The 16921-nt window shown below is 51.5% G+C and overlaps 1 protein-coding gene across 1 annotated transcript in view; it reads right to left on the reverse strand.

The window, feature by feature from the left end:
- The window catches only part of USH1C (USH1 protein network component harmonin), a 51316-nt gene that overhangs the window by 28258 nt on the left and 6137 nt on the right, over nucleotides 1-16921 (reverse strand). Inside the window, exons 2-14 of the mRNA XM_060103956.1 lie at nucleotides 11836-11903; nucleotides 10262-10405; nucleotides 9986-10124; nucleotides 6185-6293; nucleotides 6034-6058; nucleotides 5784-5841; nucleotides 5408-5502; nucleotides 3594-3678; nucleotides 2582-2641; nucleotides 2365-2421; nucleotides 1918-2060; nucleotides 793-858; nucleotides 295-419 (exon numbers count right to left, since the gene is read on the reverse strand). Coding sequence (XP_059959939.1) covers nucleotides 295-419; nucleotides 793-858; nucleotides 1918-2060; nucleotides 2365-2421; nucleotides 2582-2641; nucleotides 3594-3678; nucleotides 5408-5502; nucleotides 5784-5841; nucleotides 6034-6058; nucleotides 6185-6293; nucleotides 9986-10124; nucleotides 10262-10405; nucleotides 11836-11903 — 1174 coding nt within the window. The remainder of the gene's footprint in view (nucleotides 1-294; nucleotides 420-792; nucleotides 859-1917; nucleotides 2061-2364; nucleotides 2422-2581; nucleotides 2642-3593; nucleotides 3679-5407; nucleotides 5503-5783; nucleotides 5842-6033; nucleotides 6059-6184; nucleotides 6294-9985; nucleotides 10125-10261; nucleotides 10406-11835; nucleotides 11904-16921) is intronic.

Here is a 16921-nt window from a genome sequence, read left to right on the forward strand (position 1 = left end):
TCGCTTTTGCCGCAGCTCTCCAGCCCCTCTTCAGAAGTCCAAGGGCACATGCCTGAGTCTGTGTCATGGGGGAGAGCCTGGCAGCAGGCCCCCAGGACAAGGAGGGCAGGCAGATCCCACCCATCCCAATGCCCTGGCAGACAGCACCTGGCACTTGGCGGCCCCTCCATGAAGAGAGAGCCATGGCCTATTCACCTGGGCAGGTGGTGGTGAGTGGAGGGAGACCTCTATCTTTGTCTAGACACTCCCAGGCCCCAGAAGGAAGCCCCCTCTCCCCTGGCACATGATACATACACTTTGGCTTGCGAAGGGATACTGGGTGCACCTCGGCGGTGATGGTTTTAGGCGACAGGAGCTGTTCCTTTGAGCCCCAGTCTTCTTCCCATTGCTTCTTAAACTTCTCTTCCTCCTCCACGATCCTGAAATATGACCCCCCACGTCTGTGACTGGAGTCAGAACCTTCGCAGGCCTGCCTTCAGCCTATTGGGGAACGCCAACCAGCCTGGGGAGAAGCCACGTGGTTCTAGCTGTGACAAGATGAGTCCCTGGCACTTGTATTCTAAATCAGGTGTGAATGCCACCCTGACAGTTACAAGACTGTGTTCCAGTTACCCTAATATGATGGGTTTTACTAGGATTATGGAATGACTACAAATAAAGGATGGTCCACCAGGGGACGAGAGGGCCAGGTAAACTGGGCCTGGAGGTGGCCTCTGGGGCCGCACTCCTGCGAGTACACTCACATCCACGCACAGACATGTGTGTGCAAACACGTGGGGCCAAGGCACTCACTGTTCCATCTCCTTCCGGTATCTCTCATTTTCCTCTGCTGCCTTCTGGGCAATTTCCTTTTTCCTTCTGAAACACAAATGCAAGTTGGCATGTTGGAGTCTATGTCAGAGAAGTTAACTCTTCCTTGCAGCTAATCTCTGATTTGAGAAAAGTTTTAAATATTTCTTCCAGACTCCTTTCCAAGGATGCCTGGACCAAATTTGGATGCTGGGAAAGAGGGTCCAAAAAAGTCTGGATCCTGTGCTCTTGTGTGTTTTCGTCTGGCACTGCTGAGCAGAGATTCTGCACCACGGGAGACTGGAGGCAGTTCAGTGCAGGCCACATGCCATGCAGCCACCTCTAAACGCCAGCATAAAGTGACTGACTGAGTGAGGTCCTCCCAGAGGAGGGCCCCAGACCCCAGGGGCAAAGCTGGGGCTGCTAATCAAGTCCAGGGTAATGGGCAGAGGTACCACCCAGGGTGGTTCTTCAGGCAAATTCTGTGATGGGAGAGGTGGAAAGATCCTGTCCACTTTCCTTTCCCAAATTCTTATTATGCTCATAGAATGTATCTGGATTGGGGTTTTGACAATAGTTTTTGACTTATGAATTCTCTCAGTCATCATCCCAGCCACTCTGGGGTTGGTCGGGAGTAGTTCTTAGCACCATAGATGGGGCAGCCAAACTGCCCAGGTATGAATTCCACAGCTTAGCCATGTCTGACTTTGTACACAAGTGGTGTAACCTCTCTGAGTCTCAGTCTCCTCACCTATAAAATGGGTTAATACCATCTATCTCCCAGGGCTATTATGGGAATTCAGTTGAGGAACATAAACAAGGCCCTAATACAATGCCAGCCACGTGGCTGGTACTTGACAAATGTTAGTTATTGCTAGTAGCATCCTCATTTTCCATATTCCTGGGTCTTGGAAATCAAGGGCTTTCCTTGACAAGGAGGGAGGAGCCTCATGGTCTGGAGGCAGGGGATGCTTCCACTGAGCATTACTGAACCCATCTGGTCTGAAGACAGGTCTTGGGGGAGAGAATAAAGCCAGCTCAGGGTGCAGTGGGCAGGAAGAAAGGTGGGTGGGATGGTACAGTGGTCTGGGAGGGCAGGGCAGGGGCCTCCTGGCTGGCCACACTCACTGCCGCTCCATCTCCTGCTGCTCCTGGAGGATCTTGTTGGATTCCATCGCCAGCCGCTTCTGCATCAGAAGCTCCTGTCGCTGCAGCTCGCGCTGCCGGACCTCTGCCAGCCGCTCCCGGTCTGTCATGAACAGCTCCCGGCCCTCATGGGGAGAAAAGAGGTGCCTTGCTCAGTCCCCTGGGAACCTAGAAGTCCACTGCCAGAGTTTGAGGGCCAAGATTTGGGTTGCCTTCTCATCTCTGTGGACCCCATGTCAGGCATTGTGGCTCCTGCTCTGTCTGACCCAAGCTTCTGGCTGGGCAGAAATCCTCCCCAGCTGCTATCAGAGCTTCAGGGAGGGAGACCCCTTGGCCTTTCCCACGAGTGTGTGGCAGAGATCAGGGGTCTGAGCATCTGGGCTGCAGGTCAGGGGTCACGGGGCCCCCACCAGCTCGTTCTGGACTTACAGCTCCAGCTACGATGGAGATGGTCAGGCTGCGGCTACTCTTCAGCACGTTCACGGCCTATGGGGACAGGCAGAGAGTCAGCTGAGACCTGACAGATCAGAGTAGTTGAGGCCTCTGGAGAGCACAGAAGGTTTCAGACATTGTGGCAAGGGGGACGTAGGTGAGAAGAGGACAGCAGAGAGGATCACAGCCAGAAGGTGAAAAACCCACATCTCACCTCCTTGTGGTCCAGGTTGGAGAAGTCGATGCCATTGACTTCGACAATCTGGTCCCCTGTCTGGTGGAGAAATGGAGAGGGATCAGCATGGTTGCATTATCTGTACACTCAGTCTGTTGGAAGAGCTCCCCCTGGAGGCCAGCATCAGACGTTGGGTCTTCAAGTAGCTGTGCCTCAACTCTTCCCAAAGAGCAGAGTTCCAATGGGCTCCTCCCAGGGCTCCTCCACCCCGTATCTCTTTCATCAGTTGTCAAATATTACACCTTTAGAAGTTCATTACTTTGGCTGAATTTATGACATTTGCTTTAAAAACTCAGTTTGTAGACATAGGAGCCTTTAAGCTTCTCATATAGTAGATTCTGTGTGGAGTCATAATAATAATTAGTATAATAGCTAACATTAATCGATCCCTCAGTATGTACCAGACACAGTTCTAAGCATATGTATTAATACATTTAATCTACACAATGACCCCAGAAGGAAGGCTAGTACCCCCATTTTACAGGATAGGAAACTGAAGCACAGAAAGAGGAAATAACTTGTCCAAAGAAGAGGTTAAGAGTTCTATCTAGCTCTGGAATCAGACCACCTAGGTTTGAATCCCCGCCCTGCCATACTAGGTACATGATCTTGGAAAGATCTTTCTCTGGCTCTCAGTTTCCTCATCTGTAAAATGAGGCTAACGATAGTACCTAATTTTCAGAGTTCTCATACATTTTAAAGGGCTTAGAACAATGTCCAATCCAGTTAACGCTCAATGAATGTCAATTCTGATTATTATTACTACATCCCAAGCTCAGGACCGAAGGCTCTCAGAGCTGGAGAAGGGCTGTAGAAAGGCTCAAATGTCACCCCCTCTGTGAAGCCTTCCCTTTGGGGGTTAGTAGGAATCATCAGCCAGTGAGTGTTGAGAGAGGGCTGTGTGGGAAAGCACGTGCTCCATCCCTGTGTGATCACAGTCTGACCCTGCATCCCACAGGGGCCCCACTGGGGCAGGCCCAGGGTCACTCACCTCCAACCCCACCTCAGCAGACAGGGAGCCAGGCTTCACGTGGCTGATGAAGATGCCAGGTTTCTGGATGGGGCCGCTGGAAATGCTGTGGGAGATGCGGGAGATCAGGTGAGCCTCTGCTCTTCAGTGCTTGCTCAGTTTCAATGACCGGCCCCCTAGGCCTGTGTGTCCAGGTCACGCGTGAGCTCAGTACCCAAGCCCTCTGTCATCTACCTGTTCAGCCTCTGTCTACCTGTCCAGCCTCATTTCCCTGTGGCAACAACCACAGAAAGCTACTTGTAATTCCCCCTACCCAACCTCTCATCCAACATATTGCCTATGCTGTTTCTTCTCTCTTTCTAGCATTTTCCTATGCATTCCTCAACACTCAAATGTTATCTCCTCTACAAGGTTTTAACCAAACTCCTTATTCTATCCCCTGACTAAGCTGGTTGCTCCCTTCCCCGTGCTCCTAAAACACCTACAGCAAGGATGGCACTCGTACTGTTTGTTAATCTCCCCTCCCAGATCTGTGGCAGATATCACTAATCAATCACAACACTCTTTTCCACCTACGCCTAGATACAGCATTAAAGTTCTTTTCAAAATAGTACTCCAGGGCAGCCACCACTAATTGATTAGAGATAGCACAGGATAGAAAACGTATTTGCCATGCCTGACCCAGAATGCAGCTCCATGACAGAGTCCCTCAATACTGTAACTATTTATGTGGTTGGCTTCTATATTAAGCTATAATTTCTTAGAAAGGATGGACTTTTTTTTTTTATCACTTATGCTTGTCAGAAAAGTGTTGAATAAATGTGATGGAATGGAAATAAGAAGAATAACTTAGGGAATTCCCTGGTGGTCCAGTGGTTAGGACTCTGCGCTTTCACTGCCGAGGACCCAGATTCAATCTCTGGTCGGGGAACTAGGATCGCACAAGCCTTGTGGTGCGGTCAAAAAAAAAAAAAAAAAGACAAATAATAATAGCTAATATTTACGAACTGCTTACTACCTGCCAGGCACTAACCTTGGTACTTCATTCTGTCATCTCACTCTTCCTCACAACAGCCTTGTGATATGGGGACTATTACTGCTGATTTATAGAGAAAGAAACTGAGGGGACTCCCCTGGTGGCACAGTGGTTAAGACTCTGTGCTCCCAATGCAGGGAGCCCGGATTTGATCCCTGGTCAGGGAACTAGATCCCACATGCATGCCACAACTAAGGAGTCCATGTGCCGCAACTAAGGAGCTGGTGAGCTGTAACTAAGGAGCCCACCTGCCGCAACTAAGACCTGATGCAACCAAAACAAACAAACAAACAAACAAATAAATAAAAGAAACTGAGGGTCGGGGTGGTTAAGTAACTAGTCCAAGGTTCAGAGCTCATAGGTGGCACAGCAGGGCCTGGAACCTAGATCTCTAACTGCAGTACCTGTGTGCTTAACAAGAATGCCCCATGAGACCCAATGCCTGTTTGCAACTCCCCGGCTGCCTCCTAAGGAAGCCACAAGGTAATAAGTGAGAAGGGCACTGTGACAGAGATGATCAGCTTGACAGGTTCCTTTTGCATGACTTGAGGGCCCACCAAAGGAACATGGCTCTGCCTTTGGGCCTCAGTTTCCTCCTCTGTAAAATGGGCCTGTTAGAGCTGTCCCTCTGGCCCTACAGGGCTGTTGTGAAGCTCAGAGGGGAAATCAAGCACCAAGAAGTGTCATCACTAGTGGACAAAAGTCTCCTCAGAAGCAGCAGTGAGAAAGGGGAGTGGTGTGAGGGACCTATTGTGGTCTGCTGGCCATGAGTGAGCCCCGGGGCGTACCTGCCACCCACCTGCAGCCAAGGCCCCGGGAGCCCACCAGGCTGATGAAGACCTTCTTCTCCTTGTTTTCCTGACTGCCGGGGGAGCCCAGGCTGGTCTGTCCACCCTGAGGGAGGAAGACGATAAGGTCACCGGGTGTCCGCATTGTGCAACGGGCCTCTTGTGCTCATAAGGCCTTCAGGGCGAGCAATGCTGTCCCCACATGAGCCCGACTGCCGTTTTGTCCCTGGGAGTGTGTGTCTATACCAGCTGGGCCACCACCCACAGGGGCATTCTGGATGTGCTGGGGGCCTATAGGAAGCCCCTGAGAACACATCCCTAGAGCAGGCCTTCCTTCAGGACCAGCTACCCCATCCAGCCCCCATCACCGGCGGTCCTGACCCTTACCCCAGATTCCGACACAAACTGATCCACATACTGCCATTTGAGAGGCTCATCAGGAGAGCTGACGGCAGGGGAAAGTAGAAGACGGGTCATTAGGGAGAGATGTTTGAGGCACCAGGCCCCAAATCCAAATCTTCCCCATCTGAAGCCTCCACCATCACTCGCCCAGGGGCAGTGCTGGCCAGACCCCAGGCTGATCCAGGACCCTGAGCCCATAGGGAGGAGTCTGCCTGCAGAGGAGGGTCCTGCTCACCTCTTCACAGGGATCAGGCCGATGTCTGTGGGAGAAAGGCACGGGGGTTAGGATGGCTCCTCTGCCCTCCCTTCCTCCCCTAGGAGCTGGGTACCACCAGGTGCCCCACCCTGCCCCACCGTCAGCACGCCCATGCTCTGGTCTCACTCACGTCTCACTTTGATGGACACAGTCTTCTTGGTGCGGATGAGGTTGATGACCTCCTCATGGGTGCAGGAGGAGATGGAATACCCATTGATCCGGACGATCTCGTCCCCTACCTTAACCACAGGCAGAGAGAAGATGCGCCAGGGTGAGGAAGCATCGGGCAGCTGGGCAGGCTCATGGCCAGATACTCCTGGCCTGCTTTCCAGGAGTCTTTCTGCCCATTTTACAGATGGGGGAACCAAGATGGGGGCGAGGGGCACAGAGAGCGGGTAGCAGAGCTGGGAGGAGAAGTCAGGATTCTGTACCCTCTCTCTGTCCCTTCCACCCACTGGGGCACCATCAGGTTCTGGAATTCATGCAAAGGGCGACCCTCCAACAAGATTCAAGCAGCTCTTCCCTGGCCTTTGTCCTCTGAGCACCTTGGCCCTGGGGATCAGTCCTGAAGCTCCCCATTTAATGACTACAGGGCTGGAAGGATCCTCAGACATCAGTTGAAACTGAGGCCCAGGAGGTGATGTTTTGTCCACAGTCACAGTCATTAGCTACAGAGCAGGGACTGGATCGTGGACGACCTGACCCTCTCCAGCCTGATGCCAGGGCAGGTCAGCTGGCGGCCTACCTCACACCACACATGCTGACCCTTTAGAGACCTGTTGGTACGTGTAGGGGACGCAGCTTGACTCTCAGTGAGGTCTGGGGGCTGGGTGGGCACATAGCCTCTAAGGGGTCCTCCGGGCCAACACCTACCCTTTACAACACCCCCCAGAGTCACCTTCTCCCTATTGTCACCCGAACACTTCCCTTCCACACCTGGACCCAGACCCCAGTCTTCTCAGCGGTCTGGCAAGGGGCTCAAAGAGGTGCCACGGGGGCGGGGGGGTGGTGGTCACTAAGGACCCCTCTAGGTTTCTGGGGACTTCTCATGGAAGGAGAATGGCTGGATGGCCTCCTTGCACCAGTTCTTCACCACAACTCTGCGTGTCTGTTAATCAGATGAGGAAACTGAGGCTCAGAGAGGTGAGGTGACTTGCTCAAGGTCATCCAGCTAGTCAACAGTGTTGCTGAGATTTGACATCAGGGCTCCCTGACAGACAAGTGTTGTCTCTTGGGTGTCTGGAAGCAGAAAAGAAGGGACTCTGGCCAAGCTTGGCTGCAGTTCCCTGTGTCCTGTCCTCTCTGGATCCTTGCCACCTGACAGAGCCCTCAAGTCCCATAGGAAGGGCAGGGATAACTCTGTCCATTTTACAGCTGGGACAACCAAGGCACACAGGATTATTCTCTAGCCCTGGACTATACAGCAAGTTGTGCAGGGCAGAGGATGTAGGTTCAGACAGGATACACTTGGACAAAAATCTAAAATAACTCCAGTAGGGGGACAAGTGCAGAGATGGAGGAGTCCCAGGGCTGGGTCCAAGCCCGCCACTCAGGGCCCAGCCTCACAGGTCAAATCAACGGGACCTTCAGTTGAGTCAGGCTGTATCTGAACGTGCCCCTCCCCCACCCTCAGACATGCGATCTCCCCAGAAACATGAACCCCACCCAGACAGGTGAATGGATGCAGATGTTTTCCCCAAGCTGCTCTGAGTGAAGCTCCCTGTGTTGTTCCAAAAGGGAACCTGCCCGGAACCCCAGTGGAATGATTCCCACACAACCCCCGGCTCAGCTTGCAGGATTGGCTTTCCTCTCCCTCTCGCTCCCCCGTGGAGCCCTGCAAAAGGCCCTTTGTGCAAGGGCCACAGTGAAATGACGATCTGAGGGACAGCGGTACAAAGGAGAGATGAGCCCGTTAACCCGAGAAAGGGTTGATAATTCATAAGCCTGAGAAACAGGCAGGAAGGTAAAAGTCTAAGTTTCATTAAAATGCCCTGATGCCCCCAATCATGGAGGAATCGTTGAGAAATGCTTGTCCTAGGAGGAGACCTCACCCTGGAAAAAAAAGAGGGCTCAGCTGACGCCAAGAGAAGAGCTCATTATGTTTTTTCTCTGGCTGTGTTTCTGGGCTGGAAAATGTGTGGCACAGGAGAGGAATAATGAAGGGGCTGAAATTTCAGACGCTACCAGTGAGCCGTGAGACAGGGATTTAGAACAAAGCAATGTCTGTCAGCTCCCAGTTTCCACCTCCCACTCCACGGTGTCTAGTACCATTAGCCTTCAGGGCCCTTGAAGCCCCTGGCTTGGCAGCCCAGATTGGGATGCTGGTAACAAACATGCTGGAAGCTCTGGGCAGGGGTGGGAGGGCCTCTTCTGTCTGGACATATAAAGACACACAACTCTGGGCTCTGCAGGAGTGAGACCTGGACGTCTGCCCATCTCTGCCCAGACACTGAGGTGTGGCGACCCCAAGGGAGGGGCCCCTGGGGTGCTGAAGAGAGATCCCTGGACTTGGCAGTCAGGAGACCCAGGTTCAAATCCTGGCTTTGCCACTTACTGGCTGTGTGACTCTAGTCAAGTCCCCGATCTTCTATCAACTCTATAAAATGGGGATGATAAAGCCAAGGCATACAATGAGAACTGGTTGTCAGCATGTTACCTGGCACATTATAGGTGTTTATTAAATCTCCCTCTCTGCTTGCTTAACAAACACACAGCATTAACTGGTATATATAGAATGGATAAACAACAAGGTCCTATGGTATAGCACAGGGAACTATATTCAATATCCAGTGATAAACCATAATGGAAAAGAATATGAAAAAGAATGTATATATGTTTATAACTGAGTCACTTTGCTGTACAGCAGTAATGAACACGTTGTAAATCAACTATACTTCAATAAAAAGAATAAATTTAGAAAAAAATAGTACATTCATGTGATTCAAAATCCAAATAATATTAAAAGATGTAGCCTTAAAAGACTCAATCTCACCTTATCCCCTATCCACTCCAGTTCCCTCTCCAACAAGTAACTGCTTTTCATTGTGTGTGTGTGTGTGTGTGTTTCCTTAAGCAAACACAAACAGAAATCATATATATTCTGGGAGCATAAAATACATGTTGTTTTCTGCAAAGTGACACACAGCATTTATGTGCCAGATACTGATACAAGTACTTTGTAATATGAATTCATTTATTCTGGCGTAACAACCTGATGAGGTAAGTAGTATTATCATCATCCCATTTTACAGATGAGGAAACTGAGGCAGGGGGTTAAGTAATTTCACCAAAGTCACACAGCTAATGAATAGCAAAGCCAGGACATTCCAGCTCCAGAGTCTATGCTCTGAAGCACTGCACTATGTCAGTATTCCCTTTTCCCTTCCAGGGAGAAGGCTATGTGTCCAGAACTTCAGGTGTCAGGACATAATTATGCTCTTCCTTCAGACATAAGGGAGGTGGGGTGCAGTGCAGCAGGGGCAGCAACAGCCGGGAGCCAGGTTCTCAGCTCCACTCAAGAAAACAGGCAACACACTGCCATATACAAAATAGATAAGGACATACTGTACAGCACAGGGAACGCCACCTAATACTCTATAATGGCCTATATGGGAAAAGAATCTAAAAAAGAGTGGATATATGTATATGTGTAACTGATTCACTTTGCTGTACACCTGAAACTAAGACAACATTGTAAATCAACTATACTCCAATAAAAATTGAAAGAAGAAAAAAGAAAACAGGCAAGTGCCTGCAGCCAGACTTCTATAGGCCCGAGGACAATGTGTCAGGATATGTCACCCTTTTCCTCTCCCAAAGGCTCAGAAGGGCGAGGTGACCATGTTACACCACACAGCCTAGTGAGTGAATGAGGGGGAGGCAGGAAGCCTGAGGGCTTGGTCCCCACATCCCCCGAGCTCTGCTCACTCACCTGGAGCCCGACGCTGTCTGCCTGGCCGCCTTTGATGAGGTGGGAGATGAAGAGCCCGCAGCCGAACTCGAGGCCACCACGCACGCTAAGGCCGAGGCCTTCGGGGTGCAGCCGGTCCAGACGCACCTCCTTCAGCTTCCTGCCAAGGGAGGAGGGGCCGGTGATGGCCCAGCTCTGGCCTGATGGCCAGCGCTTCCCCATCCACTCGTGAGCGACCCTGTCCATCCCAGGGTGACCTCTCCCACCCCCGCCTCCAGCCTGCGGCTCCCTCCGCACCTGGAGCGCCGGGGGGTGAGTTGGTCGTACTCCACCTGGTGCTTCAGTGGGATCAGAGGCCTGATGGCATCAAACAGGGGCAGGCGGCTGGGCTCGTTGATGACCAGCTTCAGGTCTCCCACAAGCACGGCCACGTCCATAGTTCTGCAGAGACACAGGGACCCTGAAGCCTCCCCCTTAGCCAGGACCTCTGAGACCCAAGGATTCCCAGAGGAAGCAGTCCTGGGCTGGGTCCCCACCCACTGGGCCCAGGCCTTGGAATTGAGGAGAACTCTCCTGAAAAGCCCAGAGCCCCTAACGATGGGTCGGGTGCCTCAGAAGAGTCTGTTCTCCCATGTAAGTATCTCAAGGAAGCCATCGAAGTAGGGGTTGTTAACCCATCCTGCGGATGAAATCAAGCCAGGATTCAAAGTCAGCTCTGCCTACTTCTGAAGCCCAGCATCCTTCCAGACAGGAAACCTCTGTGAGATGGCGGTGAGCCCTCTCATCCCCTTGTTTCCTGCTCTGAGCTGCAGCCTCATACTATCTCTCACGAGCCTCCACCTCAGACCGTTCAGACCCTCGACGTCTGGGGCCAGCACTTCCCCAGCTGCCAGGTGACTGGCTCACTCTCAGCCCATCTTCTTTTAAAATGTAAATTGCTCCCCTTCTCAAAACCCTTCGATGGCTCCCCACTGCCCAGAGGACACAGTCCATCCTTCTTGGTAGGCTCAGGGCCTCCATGACCTGTTTCTGTGGCACTGCCCAGGCTGGTGGCTGTTACGGTCTCTGTGTGTCCCAGTTCTACTCCCCCAGATCACTCATCACCTCCCAGTCACAACCTGCGCTTTCACATCTCTAAAGCGTCGCTAATGTTGATCTCTCATCCTGGAATGTCCTTCCCTGATATTTCCACCCAGCAAAATCCTTGTTACCCTTCAAAAACCTAGCTCAAGCCTTCTTGATCCTCCCCCCACAGTTAGAACTGAGAACTCCTTTCTTTACATTCCTGCTTTTACCTCTACTCAGCAGTTATTTTACTGGAACTTGTATTAGAGTTCCTGTGTTACTAGTGTCTATCCATCTCCCCCAACTAAGCCACAAGTTAGTTGAGGAAAGGAAGTAGATATTCATTTCCACATTCTGCATGGTGCCTGGCCAGTGGCAGGAGCTTATAAACGTTGCTGAATGAATCAAAAAGCGGGTGAGCGATAACAGACATCCGACGCTGGCACTGGGACCAGCTGGCATTTCCTGTCCTATCCCAGCAATCACACTCTGTTGAACCTATCTGGCTACTTGACAGCCTCCCCCATCAGACTGTAAGCAACTAGATGGCAGCAACCAGTCTGTCTTGCTTATACGTGTACCCCTATCCCCTAGCACAGAGCCATACACAGTGTATTTGTGTAAATATTTGCTGAGACAAGTGAGTGGCGTGTCTATTTGATTCCCAGGAACACCGAGCATCAGCCTCCCTGAGCCCCCCAGGATAAGAGGGGGAGGTCCTCCTGTCTCAGAACAATCCATCCCAGGTTCCCCTGAAGACAGAGTTACCCAGGGTAGCCCACAGGAGCTGGACCCAGTACACTTACTGGTGGTACATCCGCAACACATCGTAGAGATAATCCTTTTCTGCATCATTTTCAATCAGAAAATCCACCTGGAAAACCCAAAGGCAGAATTACAACTCCGGGCCCAGCACCCCGATAGCAGATCCCAGGGAAGGGGAGGCCCCTGCTGGGGGACCTCGTCCACATCTCCTCAGGGTTGTGAGAAGAGGAAGGAAGCCAGAGCCAGGGTGGCCCCCTGACTCCAACACATCAGACTGTGCAGACCACCCCGATGTGGCCCCAGGAGTACCTCTAAGCATCCGATGTGGTCAGGCTGAGCCTCGTCCCCAGGTGGAGTGATGTGTGTGCACACAGGGATGCACACGAATATCATACATGTGAACCCCCGTGTGACAGCAATGCACCCCCGTGGCAGCCATGCTGCCGATCACCTCCATGGCTCTGTCGCCTGTGTCCAGTGTGGCAACACCAATGTCAGCTCCCCGCTCTGGAAGAAGCCCACTGTCTTACCTGATGGTGGCTGTAGTGCCGGATAACTGCTTTCAGAAAGGATTTAGGCCACTCGCTCATATAGCACATCCCACCCGCCGGGAGCACCCTACCACCAAGGAATTCTTCCTTGTCCAGTCCTGGCCTAAGCTGGGTCGGCCCTGACTTCTGGTCACTCCTTCCCCTTCCCAGGCCCCTGTATGCCTCCCCCGCCACCCCAAGGGGAGAATCGGGTTACATTATTTCAACTTCACTGACGTCAATGGCTGGGAGTCCAAGGTCAGGGTCAAGAGCTGTTTCATTAGCACCTCAATCCCAGGGGAGCTGGTGGGCCAGGAGCCCCAGATTCCACTCCCTGGGACAGCTCAGTGTGAATCTCTGTGCACTATATCCTTAGCTCTCTCTTCAGCCCAGGACTGAGTAAGAGGGCAGGGTGGAGGCTCGAGGGGTCCTTGGGTCCCTCCCTCCTCCAGCCTCCAGGCCCAACAGCACGGTCCAGGGCCTCAGCCCACAGAGGGAGAAGCTGCTGCTGGAAGCTGGAAGCTCCCACCTGATTGGTCCTCAGAGGAGGGCCAGGGTATCTTTGCCTTTTTCTATGGGTATCTTAAGGACTCTGGAAGGTTGGGGGAAATCTGTCTGTCCCAACACAGAGAGGACGTACTGGGCCCAGCCCTTGGGATTTCTGGGCTGACGAGGAGGGGTACAGAATACAGATTCCTTGTGTCCACCTAGCTGTACCCTCTTCCCTCTAGAATTAGGCTGAGCATTTCATTAAAGATGAGAATAACCTAGGAGGCTTACCCTGCACTCACTGACTCACAGCTGGGCTTCAGCAGCTACAGAAGTTTATCCCACCTGCTCCAAGAAGGGTACAGCTGCTTTCTCCTACTTCACTGCCCCTCTCCTCCAGGCCAGGGGCTCCCAGCCAGCAGAAGATGGGGGACAGAAGCATCAGCTACAGTGGGTGGTACTGAATCTTAGGTGGTAGCCCGGGCTTTTACACACACCACAGAAGTGGGTACCTCCAAAAGCTCATCTCTATGAGGACCCAGCCTGGACTCTCTCTCCCTACTCTGCCTGGGCCTGCAAGAGAGGGGTGGGGAACAGCGCCAAGATAGGCCTGGGCTGCCCACATGTGGCTGTGGAAGAGGAGTCTGAGCAGAGAAAAATTCTGAATTTCCCTAGGATCAGGGGCCAGAAATATTTAAATAAATTGGATCTTATCACTTGAGTACTTAATAGCTTCTCATTGTACTCAAAACAAAATTCAAATCCAAATTCTTTACCTGAACTTATCAAAGCCCATCTTCAGCTCCTGACTGGCTGCATGGGCCTCCTTTCAGTGCTTCCCACAGGCCACACTCGCTCTAGCCTCAGGGCCGTCGCATGTGCTGTTCTCTCTGCCTGGACTGCTTCCCCTCTTCCCTGCATGGCTGGCCTCCTCCCCAGGGAGGTCTCCCTGCTCACCTACCTAAACAGAACGCGCTCCCACACCCCAGAGATGCTTCAATTCCTTCACTGTAACAGTCACAATTTGTAATTAAAGGCTTGCTTTTTTGTGAATTGGTCTGTTTCCTTCATCAGACAGAAAACCCCATGAGGGAAAGATGAGGTCTGTTTGTTCCAAATCTCTTGTGACTAACGCATAGTAAGCGGTCAATAAATAAGCATCAAATGGATTTGTCCATCCCCCTGCCTCCTGGTACATCCACAATCAGATGGGAGAAAGGGAATCATTGGAACAGAAGGGGAAGGGAAATAATATTTGTATCATGGGATGGCACCAGGAGCTTTTCTGGGCTTTATTCCATTTGTTTATCTCACCAGTCCCACAAGGCCGATGTTCTCATACCATTTTGCAGATGAGGAAACTGAAGACCAGAGAGGTTAAGCCATCTCACTCAAGGTCCCACAGCTAACAAGAGACAGAGCTAAGATTTGAACCTTGGTCTATCTGATTCCGAAGCCTATGCTCTTCCTGCTGGCACCACTGCATGGGTGAGTCAGGCCTTCCAGAGGAAAAAATTCCAGGGCCTCTTTAGGCCAAAATTTCAAATGCTTTGCTCTCAAGAGGATCTCCCTTATCTCTAATCCCCACCACTCTCCTCTGTACTATTAAGAAAACCCTTTGGGTTTGGTTCATAACAAGAAAGAAAACACAACATCTTTTGGATGACTCTTGGAACCGCAGATGTTCTGTTCTCTAAGGAAGCATAAACATCCCATCTGCTCTGATTGCAGTGAGGAGAGCCCAACCAAAGGGCTTCTAGCTCAATTCCAGCCATGGGTGGTGACATAATACAAAGTAGAGGAGAGGGAAATCTCTTATTCACTGAGGCCTTAAGACTGAAGCTCTCTCCCACCCCTCCTTGCAGAAATGCCTCCTGCTGCATCATTAAACGTAAGAAGTGAGGCACTGTCCTCAGTAGACAGCATTTAGGCACTGGGTGGAGAGTGGGAATGGAAGACAAAGGCAATTTCCAATGTTGGAGTCTAGGGTTCTGCTTTTCTGCCCTCTGGGCCAAGCATAGAAGGCCTGGAGATGCTCTCTGTGGAAAGAGCCTATTCCCGGGGGTCCCAGGTTCCTGGTCCTTGTGGGCAGCCCTCCAATGCTGACCACTGCATCCAGAGGTCCCACTGAGAAACCACACCCTACCAGTCTCCTTCTGAGGCAGCCCGCAAAGTTCAGCTCTTTAGCCTGATGTCCATCCACTCTCACCGCTTAGGTCACTCCAATCCTGGCCCTCAGTTCGGCCCTTACCTGCTCCTCCAGGGTCATCTCCTTGGGGATCTCCATCATTCCCCAAGAGGGACTCAGGCTGCAGCTGAACAGACCCTTCCCCCAACGTACTGGAACCTTCCCATCCTCACTCAGAATGTTTCATCGACCCCCAGAAATTCAACTCGTCCATTTAAAAATTTATCCACATACCATTATATCTGGGAAAACATATACGGCTTATGTAGAATGCTCTTTAAGTACAAATGTAAGTGATAAATCAAAATGGTGGTACTCTGGTGACCCTGACCATTCTCCACCTGGGAATGTCTCCAGAGAGACTCAGGGATAACAGCACTGCTTTGTTCTCTGACCACACCCGAGTGAAAACACACAGTCACACCTCAGTCTCTGGGCTTTAAAAGGAACCGAGAAAGACAACTGAGAAGCATGGAACTTTCTCTAGAAGCCCACACATGCAGTAACCTCACCACTGTAATTCAAATTTCACTTTTTAAATATTTTTAAAATGTATATGGTATCCCCTCCTCCTGGAATCTGGGTTCAAGCAAACTCCCCAGAGGTGGTCTGCCCAGCACCAGTCCAAGGATCAGCTTCAGTGAACCCTGCCCTTGGGCCCTTTGCACCATTCTCCTGAAACCTTGAGCTCAGGTTCCTGTAACCCGCCTGGCACAAAGTAGGTCTTCAACAGCACCGTGCCATGCACACAGGTGCACAGTGCTCAGCGTGTCTGCTGAATGACGAATGAACTCCTTTTGCCTTAGACTAGAGCCTTCCTTCCTTCCTCTCTGCCCAGTCGAGTCACCTTCCCATGGCTCCTTAGTACACAGCCTCCTGGATCTGTCTCCGCTCAGCTCAGTTCCCACTGCTCACAATGAGTAGGTCCCAGACCCAAGCAAGAGGGATTGCCCTCCCCCCTCCCACCTGACCCCTGCCTTCATTTAAGGGGAGTCCAAGCCCCCTCTTCTAGAGTCTTTCCTGACCGTGCCCAGCCCAGAGCCTCCTCACGGGCCTCCCAGCCCGAGGTCCTTCTTGCTCGGCTCCCTCATTCAGTACAGACTCTGCTTACAGACTGGCCACCATGTCTGAAGAACTTTACTTGCATTATCTTTAACCTCCCAACAACCCTCTAAGTGGATGGATATTATTATCCCCATTAGACAGATGAGGAAATCGAGGCTCAGAGAAGTGGGAGAGAGGAGATGCCTGCTGGCTCCAAAACCCCTGCTTGTTTTCTAACTCCCACATGATATCCACTTACCAGATAGAGCTTTCTTGTTTGTTTTGTTTTGTTTCTTGTTTGTTTTGTCCAATACACATTTACTGAGCACCTACTGTGTGCAAGACCATGTCTTCTTTCTACAGCTAGATTTAGAAAGCTTTTCCTTTTCTTGGATCCCCCTTGATGATGGGCACAGAAGTCCTAAGGAGGCCACCATCTACAAAAGAACTGTGTGTGGGTCTCTTTATCACATCAGTCCCCCATTCCCACCCACCTTGTGTCTGGTCCCTCCATCCAGCATGGGCATTCTCTGACAGATGCTCAGCTGGCTCAGTGTTATTGGCCTGCATGGTGTGGGGGGGAGGTGCATCTCCCCCCTCATAAGGTTCAGGCCCCGTGTCTGGGGCAGTGGAGGCAAATTCTGGCTTTGGCCTTGAGCCCACTCCAGCCTCATCTCCCTGCCTTCCTGCATATGGACTGGCCTTTCAGAACAGCCGCACAGCGGAAGCACACAACCTTCAGCTTATGCAAATTCAACTCATGCATGCACCCAGCCAAAGATGGAGAAAGAGAGCAAGAAGCAAGTTAAATAATGCATGTTGTTCCGCTGGGTGACATTTGCCCTCCTGGGGCTGTGGTGGGGATTAAATGAATGA

Source organism: Mesoplodon densirostris, chromosome 7, assembly GCF_025265405.1.
Source record: "Mesoplodon densirostris isolate mMesDen1 chromosome 7, mMesDen1 primary haplotype, whole genome shotgun sequence".
Classification (NCBI taxonomy): domain Eukaryota; kingdom Metazoa; phylum Chordata; class Mammalia; order Artiodactyla; family Ziphiidae; genus Mesoplodon; species Mesoplodon densirostris.